Below are 24975 nucleotides of genomic sequence, written 5' to 3' on the forward strand. Positions count from 1 at the left end.
TCAGAGCGACGACTCCGGCGGGAGGACCTCCCTGACGTAGTTGGAGGGGAAGAGGCCGCGCAGGCCGCCGGCCTCGCCCTCCCACCAGTCGGGGTGGGCCTGCCGCGTCACGCCGATGCTCTGGCCGCGCACGAACGAGAGCTCGTCCGAGTTCTGCGCGCAGTAGTCGTAGAGGGCCACGACGCTGCGGGCCGACGGGCCCCCGGGCCGCGACGCGGTGGTGTCCGCGCCGCGACCGGCGCTGCCGCCGGGGCACGCCGGTGCCGACGCCGGTGCCGACGACGGTGCAGACGGTGCGGACGGTTCGCCGGCCTGAAGGGAAAGGGGGACAAGGCAGCGTGAGCGACGACGGGACCAGGGTGTGATGACGATTTGAGTTGAGCGTATTTTTTATGATACTTTTTACAGCAGCACATGGGGTCTGGCATACCACACCGAGGGGTTCCAACAACGGGATACAAAAATGTAAAATTAAAGCTTGTGTTGCCTCCGAAACGTGATTTTTATTTTATTTTACTTTTATTAATTTTAATTTTTCACCTACGTGACTTTACCGAAAAAACCTAAGAATATGAATCCTTGCAGTCACGAAAGCTTCAAATCTAGAACAAAAAAAAACCGCAAACATCCATTCCGGCGCGGCAGAACCACGTAAAGGGGACAGAAGAATGAAGGGGAGTAGGGCCTCCCCCACTGCCCCATGGAGTTGAGTTTGTTTTGACCGGGTATGGACCAGAGAGTCGAGGAGAGAATCGTTTCCCCCCCAACACGTTGCCCACGCCACCACCCTGCACGCACCCACCTTGGTGGTCAGCACCTCCACGTGATTGCTCGGGAAGAGGCCCGTCTTGCCGTTGAGCGTCCCTGTCCACCAATCCCTGTCGTTCTTACTGACCAGCGTGATGATGTCGCCCTTCAGGAAGGACAAATCGCCGGCCTCTTTGCTCGTGTAGTCAAACAGCGCGGCGCACTCTGCAGAGAGACACAGAAGCCAGCAGAGACAATGGTGTAGATCAAAAAGGAAGGCCTCACCGAGTCTGAAGACTTTTTTAGGAGGGTCCTGCCAAGTTTTTGCAGTCGTGGGCGATGTTGCTGTTTGCTTCGTGTGTGTGATCCCCAATTGAGTAATTCAATTCCCGCTCACGGCCAACACCAGTGACGATTATCTGAACCGGTCCTGGGCCTCCCCTAGGTCGACTCAGCCTCGAATGAGTACCTGGTGCGGTGTGTAAACATCGCCACTGGGGAGACAAAGGCGGCCGGACGTGGTGCCGGCTGCCAGCCCCCTCGTGCGTAGTGCCGCCCTTCCAAGGTGCTCGCTCACAGCACTTGCTAAGGCTACACGGTAGACATTTGTCTTTGCGTGTGTGCGTTGTTGTGGACGTGTGTGCGTGTGGACCTGCGTGTGTACATGTGGACGTGTGTACATGTGGACGTGTGTGCGCGTGGACGTGTGTGTACGTGTGTGTGCGTGTGGACGTGTGTGCGCGTGGACCTGTGTGCGCGTGTGTGTGCGTGTGGACGTGTGTGCACGTGTGTGCGTGTGGACGTGTGTGCGTGTGGACGTGAGTGTGTGTGGATGTGTGTGCACGTGTGTGCGTGTGTGTGCGTGTGGACGTACTCTCATGTCTGTGGACTGGAGGAGCAGGGGCCTTTGGCTTGGAGACTGAAACACAAAATGGTCATCAGCCGAGCCCAAAACAAAACGCTCAACCGCACATTTAATGTTTTCGACAATCTCATCCCGATTGTGCCAACACCGGCGTGGCGTAATGAGATGGAGCACCCGTTCTGAACTCCTGTTATTAGACAACGGCCCACGGAAGCGGACATCACGGAACTACCGCTGAGATGCCTTCAATTGACCTCTGGTCCACACAGTGGGTTGGGGGGCAGTACGTTCCCACCCGATGTTCTCCACACGACGATGCAACTTGAGACTTTTAGATCTCGGGGCTAGAATTTGTCCACGTTGAACGTGTTCCGTGGGGCCGTGTGGTCCCGGCGGCGCTGCCTCACAGCGCCGCGGAAGTACCAGAGCCGCCGCCAATTCTCCGCAAGGCACACACAGAGTCACGGCGGAATCCGGGAGGTGACATCAAAATCGGGGGAGGCCAGCGGCAGGGGCGGGGGGGGGGGGGGGCACAGGTGGAGGCGGCCGTTACCTCTCTCAGGATGCTCGTGTACGGCCGCGACTTGGAGTGGTTCCACGAATCTGGACAAATTGAAACAAAAAAATCGTGATTTACTCGGGGGGGGGGGGGGGGGGGGGGATTCGCTGCGATCCATCGGCCATCGTCGCCCTCCTGGCCACAACCCAAGCCCGGTCCATGTCAACAACAGTCGGCTGAATTAACACTATGAGACATCTCCTTTACCAGTAGGCAAAATATAGTAATAGGTTTTTACCCTTTTAACTGGTACAAAACTGACACCTTTGCAATAACCACAACACAAGCAGTCAAAATGCTAACAAAAATAAACAACTCTGATAATGATATTCACTGTCCTTGAAGTTGATTGGTCCACACCCGAGACAGGTAAAGGAGATGTCTCAGTGTAAATGCTTACCCCGAGCTCTCAATACTCTGATAGTGCGCTGTTTGTGAGTTGTACGCCTTTTGGCGTCATCTGGTCCAACACCAATGGAGACTATGCTCTAAGAAAAGCTGTCTCGGGTGTGGACCAATCAACTTCAAGGACATTGCATATCATTATCAGAGTTCTTTCTTTTTGTTTGCATTTTGACTGCTTGTGTTGTGGTTATTGCAAATTATCCCTTGTATAAAGGTGTCAATTTTGTACCAGTTGAAAGGGTAAAAACCTATTACTATAGTGGGCTGAATGTTGAATGACTCACCCTTGTTGTGAGGGTTGTCACTCGGCTCGGCTGTTTGGCTGCGTTGGGTGGTGGGGGGGTCTTGTGACAAAGACTTTGCCAAATTATTAAACTAATCGATGTTTATTTTGTCAGGTAAGGCCCACTGAGCTACATAGCTCAACGACGTGGCTTGTGTGGGAATTTATAGCAGCCAAATACTTCAAACGCGTGATGTTGATTCTAAATGTGGAGGGAAAAACCCTCAGAAAAATCCACGCGACCACGGGGAGAGAGACACGCAAACTCCAAATATACAGCAGGCGTCAAGGCCGGGGTAGAACCCATGACCTCCTGCATACCAGGCGAGGTAGTTAACATCTCACCGACATGGCGCCATAAAATATTATTAAGTGACCTCACAAAATCTTTAAAGAATCATCAAATTGGCCACAGAAACCGTCTCGCAGAGTTGATGTTGACACGCCGCACCAGGTTCTCGTTTAAGGCTGAGTCGACCAAGGGGAGGCCTAGGACAGGTTAAATGCTCACCACTGTTAGTGGTCGTGAGCGAGTAATTGGCCGGGTTCGAGGCGCAGCGCGCTAATCGGGCGGGTCAAGTGGTTGGATTGTTATGGAGTGCCTGGGTGCTAGTGGTGGTGGTTGTGGTGGTGGTTGTGGTTGTTGTGGTGGTGGTTGTGGTGGTGGTTGTGGTGGTGGTTGTGGTGGTGGTTGTGGTTGTTGTGGTGGTGGTTGTGGTGGTGGTTGTGGTGGTTGTGGTGGTGGTGGTGATTGTAGTGGTTGTGGTGGCGGTGGTGGTTGTGGTGGTGGTGGTTGTGGTAGTGGTTGTGGTTGTTGTGGTGGTTGTGGTGGTGGTTGTGGTGGTGGTTGTGGTGGTGCTAGTGGTGGTGGTTGTGGTGGTGGTTGTGGCGGTTGTGGTGGTTGTGGTGGTGGTGGTGGTGGTGGTGGTGGTTGTGGTGGTGGTTGTGGTGGTGGTGGTTGTGGTGGTTGTGGTGGTGGTGGTCGTGGTGGTGGTGGTTGTGGTGGTTGTGGTTGTTGTGGTGGTGGTTGTGGTGGTGGTGGTTGTGGTGGTGGTGGTGGTTGTGGTGGTGGTTGTGGTGGTGGTGGTTGTGGTGGTTGTGGTGGTGGTGGTCGTGGTGGTGGTGGTTGTGGTGGTTGTGGTTGTTGTGGTGGTTGTGGTGGTGGTGGTTGTGGTAGTGGTAGTGGTTGTGGTGGTTGTGGTGGTTGTGGTGGTGGTTGTGGTAGTGGTTGTGGTAGTGGTTGTGGTGGTGGTGGTTGTGGTGGTGGTGGTTGTGGTGCTAGTGGTGGTGGTTGTGGTGGTGGTTGTTGTGGTGGTTGTGGTTGTGGTGGTTGTGGTGGCGGTGGCGGTGGTGGTGGCGGTTACCTGACGGCACTGCAGCATCTCTGCCCTCCCGCCGGGCCTCCTCCTCGCTCGCCGTGCACGCCCCCCTCTGGCTCCTGGGGGGGGGGGGGGGGGACACAACGCGCCGATGTTGGCGATGTTAGCGATGTTAACGATGTTAGCGATGTTAACGATGTTAGCGATGTTGGCGTGACGCGGGGCGGTGCCAGGGGGGGCCACAGGCTTTCCACTGCTCGACGACGACGACGAAGATGGTTTCCCCAAGGAAGCCGTCGCCACCTCTCCGGGTCCAGTGGCCGCCAACCCACATCCAGCTCCCAGCTCCCACGGCGTCGCCAAGCAGAAAAACCACGTCGCTGTCGGGCGCGCGCGCGCGCGACGATTTAGTCGCTCCATCTCCGCGGCGGACGTCGCCTCTCGGAGCGCTCCATTTCCTTCCTCTGTCTGCCGTTCCGTCGCCAGTCTCGACCCAGCGGCCGTCATCCCCTCCAGCCAGAGCCGACCGGCTCACTTTATTCATTTATTTAACAACCGCCGTGACATGTGTCCTCTAACACTGGTCAACAACAAAAAAAAATTTAATACAAATCTGGCCTGGACTTTTGCAGCTGTTCTAGACTAATTTCAGGGTGCCGATTCAAAATCTGATCTCAGATTTGCTCTATCACATCTCATTTTGATGCTATCGGCATACCCCATTTTCATTGATTTTACCCGAAATTAACTCTGTCACTTATGATTGCAAGTTGTTGCGAGCCAGTGACTGCTTTAGTGTTAAAATATGGTGCTGTATTTTTAGGATAGTGTGTTTATAATATAATTGTATGTAGATATCCACATTTATTTAATATTTTTCTTCTGCAGTTTTTATTGAAAATGCAATATTTGATATCTCAAAAACCTGATGTGATAGACATCAGGTTTTTGGAATCAGCACCCCAAAATTACCTTAAAACCGTTGGAATACCTTATGCCAGAAAAAGTGTGTTGACCTGTGTAATCGATCGGTTCCTCTCTCAGGCTAAGTCCAAGCACGCACACCTCCTTCCATGCTTCCTTGTGTACTCTTCATCTTTGTTGAGGAATTATCTTTGCCCAAAATTCCCCCCGGCTCTAACGATGACCGAAGCGTAACGATGCAAGTTCATCTCGCAGTGGATTGGCAGAGGGATGTGAAACAACAACAGCCGCCGTTCGCCACTAAGTGGCGGTAACGTCACTACGGCGCTTGTGCCAGGCTAGGTGCACTTTAAGGCCACGTGAAGTATCGAACGTCCGATGGCAGGAGGTCACGGGACTCAGGTGCCATGGGTTGACTGGCTTAGATGACTGGCAGATGTGAAAACACACGCGCACAAATAAACTCGAATCCCAACACGACATGGGGCGGCAGTTGGCGCAGTGCTAATGGCTCTGCCTCCCAGCGAGAAGGGCCTGGGTTCAAACCCCAACTTGGGTGCCTTGTTGCGTGGCGTTCGTGCGTTCTCTCCCTGCACAGTTTCCTCCCATAGCTAAAAACACATCCAGGCATACAATGCAACTGGTGGATCTGTGGGTCTATATGTAATTTTACGAATCTCTACGTGAGTCTACAGTTCAATTCTATGGTTCTCTTTGCAAGTGTATGGGTCTCTCCGAGTCTATGGCCTCTATGGGTCTGTATGCGAGTTTACGGCCTACGTATAACTCTGTGCATCTCTATGCCAGAGCTACGGGTCTCTACGCAAGTCTCTACGCACCGTGGCACCGACCACCCCGCCCCCACCCTCCACCGTCCCCGCGGTGCAGTCGCACCGCCTTCACACCCACCGGGCTCCGTTGGCGAGGAGCGGGAGCGGCGGCGGGAGCGGTGGCGGCACGGCGGCCGCGTCCCCGTCCGTCACGCGCACGTACGACTTGGGGAACCACCCCGAGCGGCCTGCCACCTCGCCCAGCCACCACAGGTCCTGGCGCTCGCGCACCGAGATGACGTCTCCCGTGCAAAACGCCAGGTGGTTGGGCTGCACCGCCTGGAATCGGCAGAGCGCCACGGCGCGCACGCACGAGCCCAGCTGGGCACGCGCGGGAGAGACGGGCAGGGATGGAGAGAGAGCACAGGTGGTGTTAGGGGAGTAGCGGTCACCGCTAATCGCCACGACAACCACCACCATGACAGCCACACCACCGCCAAGTACATCGTCGCCACCAACACAGTCACCATCGCCGTTATAATTTCCACCAAGATGACTATCATCATCACAATCATCACCACCACTATTACAACCGCCATCACAACCACCACCGTCATTTCCATCTCCATCATCACCACCAGCACCACCAGCACCATCACAACCATCACAATCACCACAATCACCACAATCACCACAATCACCACCAACACCAGCACTGAAGAGACCAGGATGTTCTCATTTGCACGAGTGACCTGCGTCGTCACCGAAACGACAGCAGCAAGTCGAATACAAAATAAAAGTACTGCGATGGAGAAAAACGGAAATCCAAGCAACAAAAAAAACAGCAGCAGCGTGACACGAGAATCTGAAAGTATGGCGCAAACACAAATTCGCGTCGAACGCCGAATCGCGAGTTATCGCGCGAGCCGGCTGGGCCGGGCCGTGTCTGTCCTCTCACCGGGCAGTAGGCGGAGGCCGAGGGCGCCTGCGGAGTGAAGGCCGAGGCTGCGCTGGGTTTCCCATCGTTCCCGTGGGACCCGTCCACCGCGGGGAAACTCGAGATGTTGCGCTCCAGACTGAGAACAACAAACAGCAACGGACGTGGTCCTCAAGGAGCGCACCACAAAGTGCCGTCCGTCTTCTCGTCTGTTTTCTCGTGAATTTGTGTCGCGATCGAAGCTCCGAGTCGGACTAGTCCACTCGGAAATCTCGCAGAGCAGCAGCGCGACCCATCGTGTCGCCGGACGATGGCCCGCAGAAGAGGATGTTGCAGAGCTACCTCCAAGATCCCTTCTTCTACCTCAAGTGACCATTGGTCTACACGGTAGAGGGCGGGCGCTCTCCCACCCACCCTGCCGTACGAGAGTGACGTTCGTTGCGTGAAGCCGGGGGATACTCATACTCTTAGGATTTTTCGGTAAAGTCACGTAGGTACAAAATAAAAATATATAATACAAATTATAGAAATGAAATAAAAATCACGACGTTTCGGAGGCAACACAAGTCTCCGTCTTCAGGTGGGACCGTCACAGCTAAATAAGTGAAACAGTAAATATGGCTGTGACGGTCCCACCTGATGACGGAGACTTGTGTAGCCTCCGAAACGTCGTGATTTTTATTTTATTTCTATTATTATTTCTATTATTTAGTTTTTTACCTACGTGACTTTACCGAAAAAACCTAAGAGTATGAATCCTTACAGTCACGAAAGCTTCAAATCTAGAAAGAAAAAAAAAAGCCGGGGGATGTTTTGCGTGCCGTCGCTAGCGAGATCGTGGGGTGATGACGAGAGCGCGATGCAGAACTTGTCCTTAAACGCTGCCACCTGCCAATGTGCCAACGCTGCCACCTGCCTACGTGCCAACGCTACCACCGGTGCACGGGCGGTGGTGTTGGTGTGACAGCAGTGCCACTGGCCTGCTTGTGATCAACAGTGCCGCTGGCGATGGTAGGTGCGTGCGTGCGTCTCTCTCAAGCTGCTTGTGATCAACAGTGCCGCTGGCGATGGTAGGTGCGTGCGTGCGTCTCTCTCAAGCTGCTTGTGATCAACAGTGCCGCTGGCGATGGTAGGTGCGTGCGTGCGTCTCTCTCAAGCTGCTTGTGATCAACAGTGCCGCTGGCGATGGTAGGTGCGTGCGTGCGTCTCTCTCAAGCTGCTTGTGATCAACAGTGCCGCTGGCGATGGTAGGTGCGTGCGTGCGTCTCTCGCAAGCTGCTTGTGATCAACAGTGCCGCTGGCGATGGTAGGTGCGTGCGTGCGTCTCTCTCAAGCTGCTTGTGATCAACAGTGCCGCTGGCGATGGTAGGTGCGTGCGTGCGTCTCTCTCAAGCTGCTTGTGATCAACAGTGCCGCTGGCGATGGTAGGTGCGTGCGTGCGTCTCTCTCAAGCTGCTTGTGATCAACAGTGCCGCTGGCGATGGTAGGTGCGTGCGTGCGTCTCTCGCAAGCTGCTTGTGATCAACAGTGCCGCTGGCGATGGTAGGTGCGTGCGTGCGTCTCTCTCAAGCTGCTTGTGATCAACAGTGCCGCTGGCGATGGTAGGTGCGTGTGTGCGTCTCTCTCAAGCTGCTTGTGATCAACAGTGCCGCTGGCGATGGTAGGTGCGTGCGTGCGTCTCTCTCAAGCTGCTTGTGATCAACAGTGCCGCTGGCGATGGTAGGTGCGTGCGTGCGTCTCTCGCAAGCTGCTTGTGATCAACAGTGCCGCTGGCGATGGTAGGTGCGTGTGTGCGTCTCTCGCAAGCTGCGTGTGATCAACAGTGCCGCTGGCGATGGTAGGTGCGTGCGTGCGTCTCTCCTCACAAGCTGCTTGTGATCAACAGTGCCGCTGGCGATGGTAGGTGCGTGTGTGCGTCTCTCGCAAGCTGCGTGTGATCAACAGTGCCGCTGGCGATGGTAGGTGCGTGCGTGCGTCTCTCCTCACAAGCTGCTTGTGATCAACAGTGCCGCTGGCGATGGTAGGTGCGTGTGTGCGTCTCTCGCAAGCTGCGTGTGATCAACAGTGCCACTGGCGATGGTAGGTGCGTGTGTGTGTCTCTCGTCACAAGCTGCTTGTGATCAACAGTGCCGCTGGCGATGGTAGGTGCGTGCGTGCGTGCGTCTCTCCTCACAAGCTGTTGGAGCCGGCGCCCCCGTGCGGCCCCGTGCGCCGCTCCGACTGGGAGCCTCTGCTCCGGGCGACCCCGGCTCTGGGCTGGGCCGGGCGGGGGTCTCCGAACTCCGGGAACCGCGCCCAGCCCACGTCGGGCTGGGAGGCGCCACCTCCCCCACCTCCCCCACCGCCACCCCCCCACTCCTCCGCCTCGCACGCTGCCACGCACGGCCCGCCTTGCTCCTGCGGCTGCTGCTGCTGCTTCTGCCACTGCTGCTGCCGCTGCTGCTCGGAGAAGGAGGAGGAGGAGGAGATAGCGCCGCCCGCGTTGCTCGGCGTCGGCGCTAGGGAGGGAGGGACGATGGCGACGGGGGGCTGGAACGCCGGGGCCGAGCCGGCGTGGCCAGCGGAGCTGGCGCGGGAGCTGGCGCTGGCGGTCGTGGCGGTGGCTGCCGACGGCGGGTCCTGTGCGGGTGGACAACGTGAAGGGGACGTGGGGAGACGCGGGGATTGTCCACCCCCCGGGGCACAGTTCGTGTTACCGCGGGTCTCGGAACAGACACCGACGTCATCAGCAGAGAGCAATTCCCGTTATGGCTGATGGCAAATAATGAGAGTTTAAATTATTAAAATTCATACGTTAAAAAAATAACTTCTACCAATAGATGGCGGTAGTACTCTAAGTCTGTGTGCAAGTATGTTGAACTTCTTTCCCACCGCACGTGGCCAATCGTGCTAATGGGAGGTAATGTTCGCACGAGATCACGGGGTTAAATCCATCCAGGTAAGTTTTGTGTCAGCAAATGGATCACAGCGCTTGGCAGACTGGCTGCTGCTGCCATCACCGCCGCCGCCGCTTTAGGGAATATTAATACCAGCGAGGTGGCAATATCAGGCTCTTAGCAGCCACGCAACACGATGATCGGTGTCCGTGCTTGGCGCTACGATCGCATCACCCCCACACTGAGCTCGATCTCGTCAGAGCTAAGCGGGACATCACTTGGATGGGCGATGACGGATTTTATTTTTAAATTGCTCGTGTTTTCCCCGCAAAGCCTCACAGTCTCAAGGCTCTTTATCCAAGAGGGTTCGGCCAATTATTTGCAGGAGGGAGCGATGCTGCCACTGTGTGTATGGTTATTTTGTTAGCTTATAGAAGGAAATCAGAGAACCCACAGAACATGGGGAGAACATAGAAACTCCACACAGAAAGGCGCCCGACTCAGAATTCGGGCGCTCACTCACACACTTGCTTGTATGCTCATACACAAAGACAAAGATCCCCCGTATAGTCTTTAACAGACGGCTGCGGCAAGAGCTGTTAGCGAGCAACTTGGGTTGCCGAGTTCGTGGAGTAGCGTGCCAACTGGTTCACTACCGCTCGTACGCACGCACACCTCGCACGCACACCTCGCAAGCACACCTCGCACGCACGCACACCTCGCACGCACGCACACGCCGCACGCACACCTCGCACGCACGCACACCTCGCACGCACACCTCGCACGTACAACTCGCACGCACGCACACCTCGTACGCACGCACACGCCGCACGCACACCTCGCACGCACACCTCGCACGCACACCTCGCACGCACACCTCGCACGCCGCACGCACCTGCCGCTGAGCTTGCGTCTGCTGGATCTGAAGCTCGATGGCTTCCACCTTCTCGCGCAGACTCTGCACGGCCTCCCTCCTGCAATGGACCTCGGCTGCCAGCGAGTCCAGGCCTCCGCCTGGCCCGCAACACCACCACCGCGTCACCACCACCCCGTCACCACCACCCCGTCACCACCACCGCGTCACCACCACCGCGTCACCACCACCCCGTCACCACCACCCCGTCACCACCACCCCGTCACCACCACCCCGTCACCACCACCGCGTCACCACCACCGCGTCACCACCACCCCGTCACCACCACCCCGTCACCACCACCCCGTCACCACCACCCCGTCACCACCACCCCGTCACCACCACCGCGTGACCACCACCCTTCACCACCACCCCATCACCACCACCCTTCACCACCACCGCGTCACCACCACCCCGTCGTCACCACCCCGTCACCACCCCGTCACCACCACCCCGTCACCACCACCCCGTCACCACCACCGCCGCGTGGTCATGCAAGCAGCACACGCCATGTACACAACAACAACAACTGCTGCCGTTCGCCAAGCGGTGGTAGTGACGACCGCTTGCCGCGTGTGCCAGGCTAGGTGCAGATAGAGGGCTGCCACGTGAACTGTCTAAGGTTCTCGGGACAAACCCAAGTGGTATGGGTTCATTGAGATGACTGGCATATGCATCCAAAAACCAAAACCAAAGATCCCCGTATAGTCTGAATAGACGTTTTGGGGCAAGTGCTGTTAGCGAGCACCTATGAAGGCCGACACGGTACACGAGGGGGTGGGTGGCCAGCACCACGCCCAGCCGCCTTTGTCTCCCCAGCGGCGATGTTGTTACACGCCCGCACCAGGTACTCATTCGAGGCCGAGTCGACCTAGGGGAGGCAAGCGCGCGTACGCACCGCCGCGGGCTCCGCGTTGCAGGCGCCCCTCCAGCTGGGCGCGCTGTGCCCTCAGCGCCTCCAGGGAGCTCTGTGCAGCGCCCACCTGGGCCTCCAGACGGCGCGACTCGGCGTCGAGCCGGCCCGCTCGCTCGTCGAGCGCGTCCAACCGCGAGCGGCACTCCGCCGCGCTCTGCCTCGTGGCCGCCGCGCCGGCCTGCGCCTCCTGGCGGGACTGAGCCTGGCGGGGCGGTTGGGGCGGCACGGACACGGCGGCAGCAGCAGGCGTGGGTCACGGGAGCTACGAGGGAGTTGCGCAAGACGACGTCTGCCTCCTGTTACATCCGCTCACGTGCCGTGTATTGTTAGAGCGGATCAAACGGCAACAAGCCCCTGGGTGCGATTGCCCTCCCCGCATACGGGAGCTCGTGGGTTCGATCCCGACCCCTAAACCTGCGTATAATCAACGTGCGTTTAGAATATTTGGCTGCTATAGATTTCGACGTGATGAGCCACTTCACTGAGCATCATTTGTGGCCAGGTGGCTTCTGAAAAAGGGCTATAACACTGGTCAACAACAAAAAAAAAAATTTCTGGCCTGGACTTTTGCAGCTGTTCTAGACTAATTTTAGGGTGCTGATTCCAAATCTGATCTCAGATTTGCTCTATCACATCTCATTTTTATGCTATCGGCATACCCCATTTTCATTAATTTTACCCGAAATTAACTCTGTCACTTATGATTGCAAGTTGTTGCGAGTCAGTGACTGCTTTAGTGTTAAAATATGGTGCTGTATTTTTAGGATAGTGTGTTTATAATATCATTTTATGTAGATATACACATTTATTTAATATTTTTCTTCTGCAGTTTTTATTGCAAATGCAATATTTGATAGACAAAAACTGATGCCAGATTTGGAATCAGCACCCCAAAATTACCTTAAAACCGTTGGAATACCTTATGCCAGAAAAAGTGTGTTGACCAGTGTAATAGCTCAACAAAGTGGCTTATCACGTGGAAATGTACAGCAGGCAAATACTCGAAACGTGTGACGTTTATTCTAAATGTGGAGGGGACAACCAGAGGACCCGGAGAAAAATCCACACGACCATGGGAGAGAGAGACACACTCCATAATCACAGGCGTCAGGGTCGGCAACCAACGGCCTCCTGCATACCAGGCGCCCCGTCACTTGGCCCGAACCGACAAGTAGTGTAATTTTTCGATTGAAAGCTTTCGTGACTGCAGGGATTCATCTTCTTGGTTCTTTCGGTAAAGTCATGTAGAAGGGAAGTAATAAAATAATAAAAATAAAACATAATAAAATAATTCATTTAGACGCTGTCTCCCCGACAGACCTGGTCTTCACCTGAGGACGGCTGCTTGCGTTGTGGCCGAAACGTCGTGAGAATTATTTTAGTATGTTTTATTTTTATTATTTTATTATGTTTTATTTTTATTATTTTATTACTTCCCTTCTACGTGACTTTACCGAAAGAACCAAGAAGAAGTAGTGTAATACTGCGCCCTTGATGATGTAAAAATGTTTGAAGATTCCCCGCGTCCCATTCTCTCTCCCCTCAAATCTCCCGAGCGGCCCCGGTGGGCCGGGGTGTTTGTCCGGCGCGCGCCGGGGGGCCGAGCGGCACTCACGAGCGCCAGCAGCCGGGCGGCGAGGACGTCACGGCGCTGGCGCAGCGCCTGCACCTCGGCCCGCGAGCCCTCCCGCTGTCCCTCCAGCTGCTGCCTGCGCGCGGCCTGGCACAGAGGGACGGACGGGGCATGCGGGATCGCCACCGTCATCATCGTCTTCATCACCGTCGTCGTCATTCCCTTCATCATCGTCATTCCCTTCATCATCGTCGTCACGACCATCACACTCATCGCCGTCACCGTGCTGATCAGAATCAGAATATTTATTTTTTCTGCAAGAATCCGATGAGCTATGAAGCTCTTTCTTCACAGATGCCCAGTAGCGGCGGGTGATACAGTCACAATAACAACACAAAAACACGAGACGAGTGCAAAGTATAGGAAGGGTAAACAAATCCCGATAAAAATATGTAGAACTAAAAATAAACTATGTTTATTTCATAAACGATGTTTATTTTACCAGGTAAGCTCCAATGAACTTTTACTGGTAGGAACCACCTGGTTCCACCAGTAAGGAGATTATTGTGTCTGTCCGTCCATCCGTTGTGCATCCAAAAATGGGAGGGGTGGGGCTGGGTGGAGAGGGGAGGGTGGGGAGGGGCTGGGTGGGGAGGGGAGGGTGGGGAGGGGCTGGGTGGGGAGGGAGGGGCTGGGTGGGGAGGGGAGGGTGGGGAGGGGCTAGGTGGGGAGGGTGGGGAGGGGCTGGGCTGGGTGGGGATGGTGGGGCTGGGTGGGGCTGGGTGGGGCTGGGTGGGGTGGGTGGGGCTGGGTGGGGTGGGTGGGGTGGGTGGGGCTGGGTGGGGGATGGGAGGGGTGGGGCTGGGTGGGGTGGGGCTGGGTGGGGAGAAGCTGGTCACCCCGTGGTGCCCTTATAAAACTCAACGTGTAACCTACTCACGCCGGCTTGTGCCCGCCCTCACAGTCGGGCATATTTGCGGAATACACCACGCCGCCGTTGACCCTGGCTATTGACCGAGCAACCCAACGTTCCTACCAGCTCCCTCTGCAGGACAATGTGTTTCAGAAGCGACCTGGCCACAAATGATTGCTCAACTAAGTTGCGGCTCATCATGTGGAAATTTACAGCAGCTAAATAATCTAAATACACGAAACGCAGGTTTGTAAATGTCGAGGGACAAACCGGGGAAAAAAAATCCACGTGAACACAGGGAGAGACACATGCAAATATACAGCAGCAGGTGTCTGGTTCGGGATTGAACCCCCGACCTCCTGCCTACCAGGCGAGGAAGATGACGTCTCAGAACCACGAGGTGCCCCTTAAATAAATAAATTATAACTGCGTAAGTACATCAATTCCCAAGCTTGGTAGAGGCAGTAAAAACAACGGCAGGAACAGTGCCAAACCACACCAAGTCAACAACAACAACAACCACCAACACGACAGTCTCTCACCGTCTGCCGAGCGATCTCCTCCTGCTCCTCCTTGCGCTGCGCTTCGCGAAGCGCCTCCCGCCTCCGCTGCAGCTCCGCCTCCCCTCGCTCCATGTTCTCCCTGCGACGCTCCAGGAACGAATCTGCCGAGCGGCGCCGTCACTCGTTAAAGCACTTTCACAAACGTCTCTGCCACGCGACCGTGGCGGGGCCATGCTCGGCACGTCGCTCGGCACGCAACCGCGGCCCCGGGGGCCCTTCGCAGTGACGGCTCTGGATTGGGACAAAAATAAAATAAAAACCACCGGCCGATCGTTTTCCACCTCGAGCATCGGCTGATGTGAAGAAATATGTTCTTGCACTTGACTTGCGACAGATTCGACCGTTGCCTGCGTTTTCTGACACGGCCACAACCTGTTCACTCGCTCGCTCGCCCGCTCTATCACTCACTCGCTCACATGCTCACCCGCCCGCTCAATCATCCACCCGCTCACCGACCCACTCACCCACCCGCTCAATCACCCACCCACTCACCGACCCACTCACCCACCCGCTCAATCACCCACTCGCTCACCGACCCACTCACCCGCACACTCAATCACCCACCCACTCACCGACCCACTCACCTGCCCACTCACTCGCTCGACTACTCACCAACCCACTCACCCACCCACTCACCCACCCACTCACTCGCTCAATCACCCACCCACTCACCCGCCCACTCACCCGCCCGCTCAATCACCCACCCACTCAATCACGCACCCACTCACCGACCCACTCACTCGCTCGACTACTCACCAACCCACTCTCTGACTGCGCCTGTCTTCCTGACGTGCCTACAAGCGCTTCGCTCGCTCACTCGACTGTAAAGACCCAAACCCCAGAGGGGCCGTGTAGGATGCAGCAGACCTTTCGTGTGAACTGCTCAACGTGAGAGGGAGCCACAGCCCACAGCCACCAACCCTCTTGCTCTGTGCACCGTGCAATAGAAGCTGGCTCAGAATGATCACGATGATAATCATTGAAATTCACACAGTACCATTCATGCCAAGTGCCTCCCACTACACCGCACATTAATTACCTACTATAATCACCCAGAAATGTCCGTCCGTCCCGCGCGTGACGTCACTCCACATGAGGCCCACCCCCCCTCATTAATATTCATGAGTGGGTGGATTTTTACACCAACGCAGAGGAAGGTCGAGCTGAATTAAATGATTTATTACACAAAGTCGCTTCAAATATGACGTTTCTTGACAGATAGTGACGGTAAAAAATAAATCTACGCAGCACAGTGCTACATCCGTGCGTGACGTCACTGCAAAAGAGCCCCCCCCCTTCATTAATATTCATGCCCCACGTGAGCGGGTGACGTCACTCCACATGCCGCACCCCTCCCCAATAACCATGAGCGGGTGACGTCACTCCACATGCCGCACCCCTCCCCAATAACCATGAGGGGATGACGTCACTCCACATGCCGCACCCCCCCCCAATAACCATGAGCGGGTGACGTCACTCCACATGCCGCACCCCCCCCCAATAACCATGAGCGGGTGACGTCACTCCACATGCCGCACCCCTCCCCAATAACCATGACGGGGTGACGTCACTCCACATGGGGAAACCCCCCCCCCCTCATTAATAATCATGAGCTGAACAATTTTTCTATTTAATATTTCAGATTTACTGCAAAATACACCCGTCCTTGGACGGGCAAAAAGCTAGTTATACATAAGGGCCAAATCCTTTCTACGTGGCTACTGCCGAGCAAGTGAAAAACTACAAATATATAAACAAATGAAGAAATGCCACCAAAACTTAAGGCACCAACAATGAAGGAATCAGTGTGTTGAGCCACAACCCAGACTATGGTGGTGATGATGATGATGGTGGTGACGATGATGATGATGGTGGTAACGATGATGGTGGTGGTGGTGACGATGATGGTGGTGACGACGATGATGGTGACGATGATGATGGTGACGATGATGATGGTGGTGACAACGATGATGATGGTGGTGGTGACGATGATGGTGGTGACGACGATGATGGTGGTGACAATGATGATGGTGGTGGTGGTGACGATGATGGTGGTGACGACGATGATGGTGACGATGATGATGGTGGTGACGATGATGGTGGTGACGATGATGATGATGGTGGTAACGATGATGGTGGTGGTGGTGACGATGATGGTGGTGACGACGATGATGGTGACGATGATGATGGTGGTGACAACGATGACGATGATGGTGGTGACGACGATGGTGGTGACGACGATGATGGTGGTGACAATGATGATGGTGGTGGTGATAATGATGGTGGTGACGACGATGATGGTGGTGACAATGATGATGATGGTGGTGACGACGATGATGGTGGTGACAATGATGATGATGGTGGTGACGACGATGATGGTGGTGACAATGATGATGATGGTGGTGACGACGATGATGGTGGTGACGATGATGATTATGGTGGTGACGACGACGATGGTGGTGACAATGATGATGATGGTGGTGACGACGATGATGGTGGTGACAATGATGATGATGGTGGTGACGACGATGATGGTGGTGACGACGACGATGGTGGTGACAATGATGATGATGGTGGTGACGACGATGATGGTGGTGACAATGATGATGATGGTGGTGACGACGATGATGGTGGTGACAATGATGATGGTGGTGACGACGATGATGGTGGTGACAATGATGATGATGGTGGTGACGACGATGATGGTGGTGACAATGATGATGATGGTGGTGACGACGATGATGGTGGTGACGACGATGATGGTGGTGACGACGACGATGGTGGTGACAATGATGATGATGGTGGTGACGACGATGATGGTGGTGACAATGATGATGATGGTGGTGACGACGATGATGGTGGTGACAATGATGATGATGGTGGTGACGACGACGATGGTGGTGACAATGATGATGATGGTGGTGACGACGATGATGGTGGTGACAATGATGATGATGGTGGTGACGACGATGATGGTGGTGACAATGATGATGATGGTGGTGACGACGATGATGGTGGTGACAATGATGATGATGGTGGTGACGACGATGATGGTGGTGACAATGATGATGATGGTGGTGACGACGATGATGGTGGTGGTGACGATGTATAAAGCCGCTGCTGTAGGCTGCTGCCGTGGGGCGATGCTGCAAGCAGTAGCGGGCAGTGACACCACATCCACTGCTGCACTGTACTATGCTTCCGGATCCATGCCGACCGCCTCCACCCACCGACACTGCTCGGCGTCGTGCAGCACGGCAAAGCAACCCCGGCGACACGCCGCACGGCTCGGGGAGGCCCTCGTCGAGCGGTGGATAGATCACGGCCGGTGACTGACGACGATTGTGACGCCGGTTTGCATTCTTGTCAAGAGTGCTTGAGAGGTCACACGTTCTCTTGTGCTGCCCCGAGGGGTCTGCAACTCACTTCCCCCCCAGCCGTCCGTACTGTCAACACCCTCCCTCCCCTGCCATTGTTCGTGTCCACACTGCAGACACTTCCTCCATCCCTTAAGATGACACGATCTGAACAATGGAAACGTGAATGCGTTCCAACACCGAGAAATACGGAGACACAGGGAGAATACACACGGAGAGAAACGCACAAACGCACACATACGCAGAGAAATGATACAGAGAGAAACAGACACACGCACAAAGAAAAACACAACAACAATAACCGCCACCATTCGCCACTAAGTGGCGGTGATGTCTCCACGGCACTTGTGCCAGGCTAGGTGCCCTTTGAGGCCACGTGAAGTGTGGAAGGCTCGCTGTTGGCAGGTCATGGGTCAGATCCAGGTGCCATATGTTGACTGACTGGAAAGACTGGCAGAGGCATCACCTGTGCTCCCTACCATGCCAACTTTCAGAAACCCACTCACATAAACAATGACAAAGATCCCCCATATAGCCTTCAACAGACTGTTGGGGCAAGTGCTGTTAGGGAGTAGCACCTATGAAGGCCGTCACGGCACACGAGAGGGTGGGTGGCCAGCACCACGCCCGAAACACACTCACACAGACACTCACACAGACACTCACACATTTGCTTACAAAACAACCGCCATTCGCCACTAAGTGGTGGTGACGTCACCACGGCGCTTGTGCCAGGCTATGTGCACTTTAAAGCCACGTGAAGTGTGGAACGCCCGCTGGCAGGTCACAGGACAGACCCAGGTGCCATGGGTCGACTGACTGAGATGACTGGCCGATGCACCACCTGTGTCCCCTACTGTGCCAACTGGCTGTGCTTTAGCCACCCGGCGCTCCGCTCGTTGTTGTGAGCGTCGCTCCTCCGCCCTCCATTTGTTGGAGGGCGACTGCCTCCAACTGCCCAGTAGCGTCCTTCACGAGCCTCCTCCACAGAGGCCGATCTTGACTCTGCTGATACCAGTCATCGGCAAGTCCACTCAGCTCCACATCCTCCCATATTACATAACTCCATCTCTTCTCTAGCCCGTGCCGCGCCCGTTTAGCCCGCTCGATCCGGCCAAACAAAAGCTGTTTAGGCATGCAGTGGCTGGGCATGCGGGCTACATGACCCAGCCAACGCAGCCTAGATGGCCGGAGGAGCTCACCGATGGGGCCTTACCCAGATCTTTCAAGGATTTGTGAACTCCTCACACAATCCAACTTGGTTAAACCCAGGATCGATTGTAGGCAGGTCAGCCTTAATATTTCTAATCAGCGAAGATGTTCCATTTGGAGGGTCCACGTTTCACAAGCAAAAGAGGGGCGGGCATGACCGTGGCTAAGAAGACTCAAAACTTGGTGCGGAGCGACAGACCAGGAAGCTTCCACACAGCGTTATGCAACCGATGAAAAGATAATGCCGCTCGACTGATTCAGAGTGAGACCTCTTCTGTAAAACCGGAGCCGGTCATGAGCACACTGCCCAGGAATGGAAAACTTTCCACTTTTTCCACAACTGCTCCATCACCAATTGAGAGTTGTGGGGGTGGAGTGTTTGATGGCACAAATACCCAGGCAGTTTTGGTTGGGCTGATGGTAAGGCCCCACCTCTTAGTGGCACGCTCCAGGTTCAGCAGAAGCACCTCCAACTCATCCTCTGAGTGAGCAGCAATCACCAGATAATCAGCATACATAACATGGTTGATCAATAGGGAGCCATCCCTTGACCGCACCCGTGCATCGATCAGTCTCCCATTGTATCTGTACCAGATGGAAATTCCTCCGGTACAGCCATTGAAGACTTCACGAACTACGTGATCAAAAATATGTAAAATAATATGGGAGCCATAGGACATCCCTGTCACACTCTAAGGTGAACAGGGAATGGCTCCGACTCCCAGCCACATAGTTTTACCCAGGCCTGTCCACCATCATGAAGGTCCTTAATGATTGTGAACAGAGAGTTAGGGACTCCGAAAGCACGAAGAACAACCCAAAGCCCAAGCCTACTGATGGTATCATAGGCCTTGACCAGGTCAATAAAGTAGAGATATAGGTCCTGTTGGAGTTCCCTACACCTGTACGGACACACAGACACTCACACAAACACAAACTCACACATTCACACAAAGACAAAGACCCCCTGTGTAGCCTTAACAGACTGTTGGGGCAAGTGCTGTTAGCGAGTATCACCTATGAAGGCCGGCACGGCACACGAAGGGGCTGGCTGGACAGCACCAAGCCCGGCCACCTTTGTCTCCCCAGTAGCGATATTTACACATCGCCATCAGGTACTCATTTGAGGTCGAGTCGATCTAGGGGAGGCCCAGGACCGGTTCAGATAATCGTCACTGGTGTTGGCCGTGAGCGGGAATCGAACTCAGGTCGCCAGGTTTGTAGCGCAGCGCGCTAACCGCTGCACCAGCGCTCCCCACACATTTACAACAACAACAACCGCCATTCGCCACTAAGTGGCGGTGACATCACCACGACGCTTGTGCCAGGCCAAGTGCACCTTGAGGCCACGTGAAGTGTCGAACACCCGCTGACAGGAGGTCACGGGGCAGACCCAGCAGGTGCCACGGATCGACTGACCGAGATGTCCGAGATGACATTTACACTCACTCACACACAGACAGGAGCAGGGCAAAGGAGGGCTCACCAGACACTGGGAACGCGGGAGCGTGAGTCGGCCCCTCCCCCACAGAGACGCAGGGTGGCACGGCGTGCGCTGGGCCGGGCAGCATGGGTGGCGGCGCCACTCCGGGGGAGAGATGACAAGGGGCAGCAGCTGCCGTCCTCCCTACAAATACCACCACCAACATGTCCCACACTTCCTGTCAACGATGAGTAGCGCCGTCGCTGCAGGAGAACGCAACGTGCAGGCTGGAGAGCGAATAAGGGGGGTGAACAGCACGCGGAGGTACGGGCAAGTGAGTGAGTGCGTGATCGAGTGAGTGGATGAGTGAGTGGATGAGTGAGTGGGTGAGTGGGTAAGTGAGTGGGTGAGCGAGTTGGTGAGTCGGTGAATGAATGGGTGGGTGGATGGGTGGGTGAGCAGTCAAGGTGTGCTGCTCACAAACAGCAGCAAGGCACGACTCTCATCACGCACTGCGTAGGTGTCATGTGATCACCACAGTGCATGTACAATGCTCTCACAGCCTTGTCCATGTGAGTCAAGACACCTTCAAAGAAGATGCGGGGATGGGGGGGGTTTGCCGACACTTGTAAAATCATCAGACAGAAGAAGCGCACGCTGGCTGGCCACTCACGAGCAGAGGTCGCAAACGGGTTTTGATTCCTTACCCGTACCCGGCTGCACCAGGGTCGCAAACGGGTACCCGTACCCGGCCGTACCCGTACTCTACCCGTACCCAGCCGGGTACGGGTACGGGTATCGGGTACCTGATTGCGACCTCTGGGATGAAGCCATGTTGCAGGCGCGGGTGGGTTGATTCTAGGAACTTGAATTGTGAGAAGAGACAAGACGTTGGGAAATGAGTGACAAACAGTTACTCACCAGTCACTCACGGCCTACCCGTACCCGGCCGCACCAGGGTCGCAAACGGGTACCCGTACCCGGCCGGGTACGGGTAGCCGGGTATCGGGTAGGGTACGGGTATCGGGTACCCGATTGCGACCTCTGCTCACGAGCCCACACCACACGCCACAATTAGGGGTGAGCACCGAAGACCCGCGCTGAGGAACGAGCGGCGAGGAGCGGCGAGGAGGAGGAGCGGCGAGCTCACCGTGGGCGTGCCCGGTGAGCGAGTGAAGCGTGATGGGCGGCACCGCGAGGGGCAGCGGGTGGCCCAGAAGGGCCATCTTGATGAGCTTCATCGCCACCGAGAAGCCAACGAGGTCGACGCGGCCGTCGCGATCGTCGTCGGCGAGGGCCCTACGCACGCACGCGGCCACACGGACACACGTCACACGCGACGCACGGACACACGTCACACGCGGCCACACGGACACACGTCACACGCGGCCGCACGGACACAATTCACACACAAACATACCACCACACACGCCTGCACGCAGCAACACACAACCACGCGCAGCATCGTACACCGCCACGAGCCAGACACAACCCCACACACCGAAGGGCTGTACACGCACGTCAAGGCAGGTGACAGTAAATCAGCGAACCGCGGCGAGGGGCGGGGAGGGCACTCACCAGACTTGCGCCAGCACCAGCTGCGGCAGCCCAGACTGCAGGAAGAAGCCTCGTGCCTGCTCCCCTACATGTGCGCACACAAAGACAAAGGTCCCACTTAATTTGGAGCTTTCGTGACTGCAGGAATTATTCTTTGGTTCTTTCGGTAAAGTCACGTATAAAGATAAAATAATAAATTAAATTAAATACTAGCATACGACGTTTCTGTGTTCCTATGTTTGTGCTCTCTCTATGTATCTCTGTGATATCTGTCTGCTTATATGTCTGTCTATATGTCTCTGGTTCTGTGTTTGATCTCTCTCTCAAATTTTAGCATTCTCAGGAAGAACGTAATCAACCAGGTAGGGTGTTGACTGTTATGTAATCCGACTCTCTGTTGTATTACATTACATTTCTAAGTATACTAGATTTGTGTTTCTATTTAATTTATACCTGATGATGATTGCTTGTGTTGCAATCGAAACGTCGTATGCTAGTATTTAATTTAATTTATTATTTAATCTTTATACGTGACTTTACCGAAAGAACCAAAGAACAAAGATCCCACGTCTTGTCCGAACACACTTTTGCGGCAATTGCTGCAAGAAAGCAGCTGCGAAGGCCGGTATACGGCACCAGGCCCGGCTGCCTTCGCCTCCCTCTTGTCGATGTTTAGACATCGCACCGGGTACTCATGAGGTTGAGTCGACCTAGGGGAGGCCCAGTACCACTTCAGATAATCCTCACTGTGGGCGTGAGTCGAACTAAGGCCGCTGGGGATCGTAGCCCAGCGCGCTAGCTAACTACTGCACCACCGCGCTCCCTACGCACGCACACACACAGCGACACGGTTAAGGACTCCAGTGCGTAGCCAGAGGTCATGAACGCTGATCCAACACCACTGAGATCGAATCCCAAGTCTCAACCCTCGCCTGTGATTAAACCGCATCCTCAAGTGGAGCGAGTGGATGGTGTCAGCCCGGTCACCAATCACTGCACAAAACAAGAACTCATCTTCTTGGTTCTTTCGGTAAAATCACGTAGAATGGAAATAATAAAAATAATAAAATAAAACATGATAAAATAATTCTCACGACGTTTCGGCCACAACGCAAGCAGCAGTCCTCAGGTGAAGACCAGGTCTGTCTACGTGACTTTACCGAAAGAACCAAGAAGATGAATCCCTGCAGTCACGAAAGCTTTACATCAAAAACAAGAACTCATCGCCGCGTTAGATTCGGTTTTGCATTCGGGTACCTCAATGGTAGAGCGAGTGGCTCACAATCGGAAGGCAAGGTCAAATCCTGTTTGGGGAGTTGTCTCAGCCCATCATTCATCGGGGGTCGATAAAATCGGTACCGCTTTGTGGGGAAGTCATCAGCTATTGCCCTACGTCAAAGTTGTGCTCAATAACCTCGGAACCTGCAGGGGCACCTCGGAAAGCCGGAGTAATCGGTGGCGAGTGAAACCCAGACTTGAACCGAAACTCGCAGTGGTTTGATAATTGGTTTTTTACCCTTTTATCTGGCAACAAAACTGACACCTTTTTTACAAAGAGTCATGTTTGCATAGACCACAATACCTGCAACTCTGATAATGTATGCACTGTCCTTGACATTGATTGGTCCACACCCGAGACAACTTTCCTTAGAGCCTAGTCTCACATGCTGTTGGACCAGATGACGCCAAAAGGCGATGGTTTCTGCTCGGTATCTCTGACCCCTGAGTGACCCCGGTGGGGGGGGGGGGAGAATTCACACTCCTGCATGAGGCACTTCGGCTTTCACCGATTCACATCACGAACAGATTAACACCGACGCTGACGTGCAGCCCCTAACGTGCGGCCCCCGACAAGACACAAAAGTGAAAACGGCCACCATCATCATCATCATCGTGCTGCTGTCAAAGCCCCAATGGTTTCAAATGAGTGGCAGCCCTCACACTGATGATGTCTTGTCGGCCAGAGTGGCCCCCCTCTGAAAGTGAGTGAAGAACACTGGGCTAAGCCCTGGGAATGGCCAAGGTTGGTGCACGTTGACAACAGGCGCTGTGTGGAGACGGAGTGAGGTCGTGCCTGTGATGAAGCCGCCGGCTGGGGAGAGGCTGTAGAAGAGATGGTGGTGCTTTTCCCGCTCCTCCAGAGTCACGATCCAACAGTCGGCCCCACCTGTGTGACAGAGCACAACACAGGGTACACGGCACACACAACACATTATACACCACACAGCACATTATACTGCACACACAACACATTATACAGCACACACACCATGCATTATACACCACACAGCACACCACATTATACACCACACACATTATACAGCACACATCACACACACCACATTATACACCACACACATTATACAGCACACACAATACATTTTACAGCACACATCACACACAGCACAACACAGGGTATACAGCACAGCATACACACACCACATTATACAACACACACAGCACATTATACAGCACACAGCACACACACAACACATTATACACCACACAGCACACACAACACATTATACAGCACACAGCAAACACACAACACATTATACACCACACAGCACACACAGCACATTATACACCACACACAGCACATTATACAGCACACAGCACACACAACACATTATACACCACACAGCACACACAGCACATTATACAGCACACAGCACACACAGCACATTATACAGCACACAGCACACACAGCACATTATACACCACACACAGCACATTATACAGCACACACAACACATTATACACCACACAGCACACACAGCACATTATACACCACACAGCACACACAGCACATTATACACCACACAGCACACACAGCACATTAT

General features: G+C 54.7%; 1 protein-coding gene across 1 annotated transcript in view; it reads right to left on the minus strand.

Annotated features, from left to right (window-relative positions):
* Positions 1–24975, minus strand: part of LOC144947791 (uncharacterized) — a 30513-nt gene continuing 5538 nt past the window's right edge. Inside the window, exons 2-17 of the mRNA XM_078877145.1 lie at positions 24207–24299; positions 22154–22217; positions 21726–21874; positions 20639–20779; positions 14543–14664; positions 13130–13234; positions 11497–11716; positions 10581–10699; positions 8983–9428; positions 6831–6948; positions 6012–6253; positions 4224–4297; positions 2036–2215; positions 1622–1666; positions 803–972; positions 1–312 (exon numbers count right to left, since the gene is read on the minus strand). Coding sequence (XP_078733271.1) covers positions 1–312; positions 803–972; positions 1622–1666; positions 2036–2215; positions 4224–4297; positions 6012–6253; positions 6831–6948; positions 8983–9428; positions 10581–10699; positions 11497–11716; positions 13130–13234; positions 14543–14664; positions 20639–20779; positions 21726–21874; positions 22154–22217; positions 24207–24299 — 2600 coding nt within the window. The remainder of the gene's footprint in view (positions 313–802; positions 973–1621; positions 1667–2035; positions 2216–4223; positions 4298–6011; positions 6254–6830; positions 6949–8982; positions 9429–10580; positions 10700–11496; positions 11717–13129; positions 13235–14542; positions 14665–20638; positions 20780–21725; positions 21875–22153; positions 22218–24206; positions 24300–24975) is intronic.

Source organism: Lampetra fluviatilis, chromosome 47, assembly GCF_964198595.1.
Source record: "Lampetra fluviatilis chromosome 47, kcLamFluv1.1, whole genome shotgun sequence".
NCBI classification, from domain to species: domain Eukaryota; kingdom Metazoa; phylum Chordata; class Hyperoartia; order Petromyzontiformes; family Petromyzontidae; genus Lampetra; species Lampetra fluviatilis.